A 7,500-nucleotide genomic window follows, 5' to 3' on the forward strand; every position below is an offset into this window, starting at 1 on the left:
GTTATATCACCATAAAACGAAAGTAACCCTTCAATATGTAGCTAGGCGGTATCTTACGTATCCAGCGACTATTCGGTTGATCTTGCTTACGTTGTACAATATGGGCGAGCTATCCAGTAGCAGAATTGGTTAGCAAGATAGAATAGCTTATATATATAAGCTATTCTATCTTGTATGCTCCCGTTGTCGTCAGAATCTTAAATTCGTTGTCTTATAGCCTAGCACAGGGGACAAATAGGACTAAAATAGACTACTTTTTCTCCTTTAACAGATAATGGTTTAGATCTTGTCTTGTGGTGTTGTCGTTGCCATAGACGACTTCGTTTCTTGCCCTAACTCCTAATTGAATACGAGCCGACTGGTTTTTTTTTTAATAGTATGATTTCTTTCAAAGAAAAATGAATTTATCAAAACATATCCTTTTATTGACACTTACTAGCTCTGCGGCGCGAGCTTCGGAGTCTTATTTTTTTAAAATTTTAAAAGGAAAAAGAAGATACATGTTTGATTGAAGGATCGTAATGTAAACGATCATAATACATACCTCAATTTCCATGGAAGTTTCGCTAGGAATGGTCAGGAAAGGGGTCTTTGTATGACCTATAGTGCCTACTGGTGCAAGAGCGAAAAACGTCTTCACCATTTTAGCCAACTCTTTATTCGTGGAGAACTCGGCAAAACCGATTGTAGTTCCCTGGGAATGACCAATGTAGTAAAGCGAGGATTGCGATGTTTTGGTCGTCACAAATTTCAACATGGCAGGAAGATCGTATTGGGCCATCTCGTCCCAGCTGCAAAAAAAAAAAAAAAAAAAAAAAAAAAACAGATAGCCGAAAGGCGGTGAGTTCAGATGCTCTTACTTTCATTTCGTTACGGGAACAATGTCAACGGTAATGTTTTAAATGATAAAGTTTGCCGTCAAAGTTGCGTTGTGTAACACAATACGTGAAATTATTTCTGAAGATAACACCAATGTCACAGGCTTTTCAACGGTACAATAGTTTGCCTCAAATTGAACCCTGTTTGCCAGAGGTTTCCTTAACTTCCCTCTGTAGCGAGAAGGAAAGGAAACCTCTGCACGGATCTCCTCGATACCCTGTTGCGTGTGAGCGACGTGATGTCAATTCAAAGCCTTTTCTGCCATTGGGAAAGGAAAGGAAAGGAACTTTATTAGTGTCTAGTCGATTTAGCGCTGGAGCACTAATTGGGGACACTGTAAAGCGAAATTAACAATCAACGCAAATTAAGTCAAATGTTGGTTTTTGAGGAGAGGGGAAACCGGAGTACTAATGTGGCCCGGACTCGATTCCCAAATTCTGCATCATATGGGGGTTGAGTTTGTTGCTCCTCTATACTGTACCGATAGGTTTTTCTCCGGGTATTCCGGTTTTCCCTCTCCTCAAAACCAACATTTGACTTTAAGTTGCGTCATTTGTTAATTTCAGTTTACTGTGTCCCTAATTATAGTGCTCCGGCGCTTAATAAAGTTCCTTTTTTTTCTTTCCCTTCCGATTGTGTTCAGTATTGTTCTCTGTTAGACCAATGGAGAGCCACCTCTTCCATGATCGTCCTTTACCATGAAGAAGTAAAGAATATTACCTAAAGTCCCAAAATTTGTTGGAATTTGTTTTGTATTTGATATGACGTAGACCATAGGTATTTCCTCGCACGTTGCCCAACCAAACATCAAAGCCTGCATCAGCCATAAGAAAGCCCAAGCTTTGATTAGGGAAGTTTGCGACCCAGTTGGACGAGGCACACAGCATACCATGCTGTAGGAATACCACTGGCTTCGGACCTGGACAGCTATCCTGGTCACAAGTGTCCTGGTTGACTTCATTTCTTCCTCCTGGTATTCTCTGAATGTAGATGAGGTAACCGTCTTCTGTCTCAACGGTGTACTCCTCTGCTGGGTATCCATTGTAACTAATCATTTCGTTCTGAAGGACGAATACAATTGGTTAGTTTGGTCTGTAAAGGGAAGCCACACACCATCAAGGTATACCAAATAGGCTTTAGTCACACGGCGGCCATGTTGAGTCCCGAGGGATTGAGAACTTTTGCTTTTGCGCACTGAAACTCGTTCCCAAACATTCCCGAGGCTCGGGGTACGGAATCTATTGTCTATGGCCAATATGGCCTCTGTGCGAATAAGGCCCATGAAACGTCAACTTTGTTTGCTTTTATTCTAGGTGTCCTTTTTAAGGCCGTTCATGAACTTTGTGTACCTTTCACAAGTTAAGACGGTCGGCGATAATCGCAAACATTTTGACATTCAGCGGACCTCAACCATTTTAAAATTCATTTGGCAGTCATTTTGAAAAACAGCATTGAAGCACAAAAGGTAACATTATACATCTTTAAATTGTCTTTCCAAAGGTGGCTCACCTAGTAGCCAATTGTCGGTTTTTACTCATAAGTAGCAAGCATTTTTAACCAAAATAGATCGATGAAAAATAAAAAAAATAAGTAAATAAATCGGCGAAATCAATTCTCTTTTCATTCCCCTAAACACGGTTGCACTTTCGTTTCCTTAACATGGAACCCCATCGAGGACTGAGTTTGTAAAGTGTTTCTTTTTTTTTTTTCTCTCTCAAGGTAATCTAGTTTTTCAGCTCTTCTAAGACTATCATTGGACCCATCTAGGGTCAAATTATTTTCCTTACTAAATAACTAGAAACTTAAAGCATTTCTCATTTTTCTTACGAGTGATAATATATTTCCTATACTCTTTACCGAAAAAAAAAGTATAAATACAGCAGACCGATATCAGAGACGGTGTCCGTAAATCCTTCGTCCCATTGTCCAGTTTTTATTGAAAATAAAAATTTTAGCTACTTCTGACTGTCGTTAAAAATGGCCTTACAGACCTAAGCCCACACAACAGATAGATAATTAGATTTTAATTCCCATCACGACAGTCAACACAAGGTCAGCACAGCATCGACTCTCCTGCACAGAACTCTAAATCTACCCAATTCCTCCGAAGGAAAAAAGCGGGAACTTAAATATGTTCAGGCAGCTCTGGAGTCCAACGGTTATCCATCTAATTTCATCAAAAACATACAGGCTAAAAAAACTCGATCTGCAACAACAAATGTATCCCCAGAGGAACTTGTTGGAATGTTTTTCAAGATGGTTGAACCAACCGAGCCACGCAAGTCTTTCGCTTCTCTTCCTTACATCAAAGGAGTAACTGAACACTTGACACGTGTCCTCAAAAAACACGATGTCACGGTTGTAAACAAACCATTTACCACTCTACAACAACAGTTCCCAGCTCCGAAATTCCGACCTTCGATGGAGTCGCAGACCAACGTCGTGTATCAAATTCCCTGTACAAATTGTTCGTGGTGTTATATTGGGGAAACTGGCAGAGCCTTTAATACCCGAGAAAAAGAGCATTTGAGAAACACCAAAACTGCGGCCAAAGGTTCAAGAATACACATTTTCGAATTCTCACGGCTGGACTGGATCTAGCATGAAATGGAGGTGAATGTGGACAAATCTTTTCGAATGCAAATTAATTTGCCCGCATTAGCCTCCATTTCACGCTAGATCCAGTCCAACCGTTAGAATACGAAACTGGCCTATTGCTAATCACAGCTGGTCCAATAACCACGCCATTGATTTTGAAAACGTGTCAATTATTGACAAAGGCACTTTTAGAACCAGAAAAACATTAGAAGCGTGGTATACGAGAGTGACACCTAAAGCAGATAAATTCTCGCCCGTTACCTGGGCAATACAACCTTTTTTTCCCAAACATTCATAACCATTTACATTTTTATTATTTCGCAATTCACGTTTTTTATTCACATATTCTCATCGCTTTCTTATCATTCATTTTACCCATTGAAGACTGCAGTTCGGGCAGTCGAACTCGTAAATTTTCAATTATTTTAGCCAGAGTTCGTCCTTTAAATTTCACCCTGGCTGCGGCCCTTCAATATTTTAAGACCTATTTTAATTGCTTAATTTTATGCACATTTCCCTGGAAACAATTGTTTTGATGGATCAAAAGTATAGTCAGATGCTATTAGTTCAAATTTACGCTCTAAAATGGCCGCTGACTTGTTGCCTCGTTCAAGATAAAATATTCTTTAGAGTTTTAAGCTTAAGAACGAGGCATCAAGGGATTATTTGAATAAAAACAAAAGAATATTTAAATGGCCGCCATTTTGAAATATGGTGTATAGAGTTTTTTTTTGTTTTGTTCAGGCACTTCATGGGTGAAAATTATTTTCCTGTTGTTTTGATTGAATATTTTTCCGAATGAGCTTTTACAGTAAAATATTGAATCTTCATTTTACGGAGAACGTTTCCGTTTAGGATCTCTTTAATTTTCTTTACACTGTCGTTTAAACTAGTCTAGTTTGGGCCGATGAGTGTATGAAACTTTCGCCCCTCAAAAGCGTTGCGAATAGAAGAAAAAGATAGCACTTTTTTTTTTCCAGCAACGTTTATTTCGCGACTAGTACAAAGCAAACGGTTATTGTATTAGGAAAGGCCACACCGTATTCTGGTGTTGTTATAAAACAAATACAAGAGAAAATAAAGGAAAAGAGAAGGCATCCCGTATACATGCCTTTTTCCATAGGTAATATGTCTGAAGTTATTTTAGGATCGACTCACACGCTGCACAGACCCCAAGGAGATTAGGTAACAGCCAATCATATAGACCTTATTCATAAATGGCGGTCACATTTATAATTCTTTTGTCCACGTGCAAAGTATCCTAACAAGACTCATTTTAGAGACAGTAATCTGTTCAATTCACTGGATGGTATCGAGGCGTGGTAGGCTAATTTGCACTTCGACAAAAGAATTATAAATTAAACGCCATTTATGAATACGGTCTATGGCGGAAATTTTTGTTCCGAGTGGATAGCCTACTCTCAGAGAACACGTTCCCGCCATATGATGGGCTGTTGCCTAATCCCCTCGGGATCTGTACAGCTTGAGAGTCGATCTAAAAATAACTTAAGACATTACCTATGGAAAAGGGCATGTTTATAGGGGATGCCTTCTTTTCCCCCATTTTTTCTCTTAGTAAATATTATTGGTGTGTATCCGAGATCTAGAATATTCGCTTTTCTACGAAATTACACACTTCAAAAATTGTCATCCGACAGCAATTCCCGATCGAAAATAAATAAATGAGCCAATTATGTTAAAACCATTGACTTTTGCGAGAGGTGTGTTGAAGGTAAGAAACTCTTATGTGGTTTTGTGTTGTTCATCACACCCGGCGACATTTCTTCCCACCAAAAATAGATCAGAGGGGATGGAGTTTTAGATCAGAATAGATCAGTTTTAGATCAGAATAGGGGAATAGATCAGAGTTTTTAATAGCACTAAATACAAGATATACGTGAAACAAGGATGTAGGGCAGACGTTTGCAAATGGTGTCGAGGCATTTTGAGCATATTCCCGGAATAAATGCGGCTGTAACTTTGAAAGGAATACGCGCCAGGCTTTAAAACCTCTCAACTTCTTTTTCCCTAAAAAATGGCAGGTTCTTTTGGCGTAAGTTTAATTTTGGCATGGCTTAGATGTACCACATGTGTGGGATATTTGGGGTGGCTTTATAAGCTTAACCTCCATCCTAGACATCAGCACTGCACTGATGAGGCCCAGAAGGCCGAAACAGTACTGTCTGCAGTTAGTTATATAAATATATATTCCTATATATACCTAAAATTTTTAAAACTCACCACATTCATGTCGTCTTCCGGGTCCCAACGAGGTTTAAAAAGCCCAAAGCCATTAGCTGTGGCAAGCACAGTGTATAGCATGGTGAATGAAGCGAGATACATCTTTCAGTTTATCGTCACAGACCGGACAAGATGATGGAGTTAAAACTGTTGAAAAATATTTTTAAAAGCTCTTAGAAGAGGACGGAAGGGGAAAAAATAAATGTCCGCCGAAGCATTTTAGCCTCCCCCAATATTATATTACAATCACCATTGCTCTTTAGGACCCGACTTTCTGCGTCATTAATTATAATAGAACAGCGTTGTGACACCTACGTTCCAATTTATTGTAAGGTAAAATAAAAAGTGAACGCCATACTTAAGCAGAATATGTTAAAATATGGCCCATGGAGAACTTCCTAACCAATAGGTTAAATAAATAAGCACGGAAAATTCTTCATTCATAATTCGCAATCAATTCTCAAAAAGCTAACACCCCGACCATGACTTACGACGAAAAATAAGCAAGGCCTCGCAATAGAAACGAAATATATGTTTAACACAATACCAACTAGGAGAATTTGAGTGCAAATCACACTAAACGGCTGCATAAAGGAACTTTCAGGATATTGCACCGCCCCCAATATTGAGGACCTGTTTCTTTCTTCATCCAATGAAGATATTCGTTTTATCAAAGGCGTTTGTGTAATGTTTAAAAAAAAAACGAGCAGCAGCAGTGTTTTATCGGGTTTAAAACACGAACCAAGTGTTTAAAAAACACGAACCAAGTGTTTCGATAATGCACAAAGTGCAGTGATTTTACATCGATACCTTCCTCCTTATTAGTGTGCGGTGTTGATAATTATCAGATCTAAAAACACTGCACGTGAGTTCTAAATATTAATTAATTTTCAGCCATTTAAATTTTCCTGGCGGATAGGTTTACCCATTCTCCTTCCAAACTTCTTCAACAAATTTTGTCAACCAAAAACTTAAACGACTCTTGCCGTCATGTTAACAATGTTTTTATCTAGACTTTGGATTTTGTCCCGTTCCAAGTGGAACCCTGCTTCTTCGTTTGCTGCTTGTTATTCGGCCTTGCATTTTACCACCGTGCAAAAATATTAAAGAACCAATCTGTGACATATCGTGTTGATTTTGGGAAGTATTTTTCCAACAAGGCTTTTTCTTCATCGGCGGTTGTCAATTATCTGAACTTTCTCTCACGCAGCATTTTAAACCAACCTTCTTCAACCATCGATCGACTGCAACAAAGAAAGGACTGAAGGCTACGCCTCGTGGGTTTTTAAACCCGATAAAACACTACTGCTTGTTTTTTTTTTTAACGTTACATAAAACACGATGGTGCGAGTTTTTGGAACGGCTTCAAAAACATTCCACAAAAAGCGTGTCCCTCGGGAGTCCGAAGAAGTGTTCAAATTGTGAGGGGAAGATATTAGCATTCAAGAAAAACAAATGGACCTTATAAAGAGTATAGTAATTTTAAAAGCAGCTTTTTTTTCCTTCAGTCCTTTTTTTGTTGCAGTCGATGGCAGGAGCCCATCTGCAACTTCCATACAGCGTCTGTGAAACGGCGTTTTCACAAGTAGGTTTATTTTTAGACTAGCCCTTCCCGCTAATAGACCTTTTCGGCTTGTACATTTTGTTTTCCCAATACAGATCATGTGATAATACTCAGGAGGTTTGGTCTTTTGTTTTGTTCATTAAAATGAGGGCTCGAAGCATGAATATGCCTGCATGCACTCTTTTTAATGAACAAAACAAAGGACCAAGCCTCCTGAG

General features: G+C 38.9%; 1 protein-coding gene across 1 annotated transcript in view; it reads right to left on the reverse strand.

The window, feature by feature from the left end:
- Nucleotides 1-6,982, reverse strand: part of LOC138044587 (lysosomal acid lipase/cholesteryl ester hydrolase-like) — a 12,501-nt gene extending 5,519 nt beyond the window's left edge. Inside the window, exons 1-4 of the mRNA XM_068891062.1 lie at nucleotides 6,943-6,982; nucleotides 5,719-5,865; nucleotides 1,600-1,940; nucleotides 545-791 (exon numbers count right to left, since the gene is read on the reverse strand). Coding sequence (XP_068747163.1) covers nucleotides 545-791; nucleotides 1,600-1,940; nucleotides 5,719-5,820 — 690 coding nt within the window. The 5' untranslated portion in view covers nucleotides 5,821-5,865; nucleotides 6,943-6,982. The remainder of the gene's footprint in view (nucleotides 1-544; nucleotides 792-1,599; nucleotides 1,941-5,718; nucleotides 5,866-6,942) is intronic.
- Between the last annotated feature and the right edge of the window lie 518 nt (nucleotides 6,983-7,500).

This window comes from Montipora capricornis, chromosome 4 (genome assembly GCF_036669925.1).
Source record: "Montipora capricornis isolate CH-2021 chromosome 4, ASM3666992v2, whole genome shotgun sequence".
In the NCBI taxonomy this organism is placed as follows: domain Eukaryota; kingdom Metazoa; phylum Cnidaria; class Anthozoa; order Scleractinia; family Acroporidae; genus Montipora; species Montipora capricornis.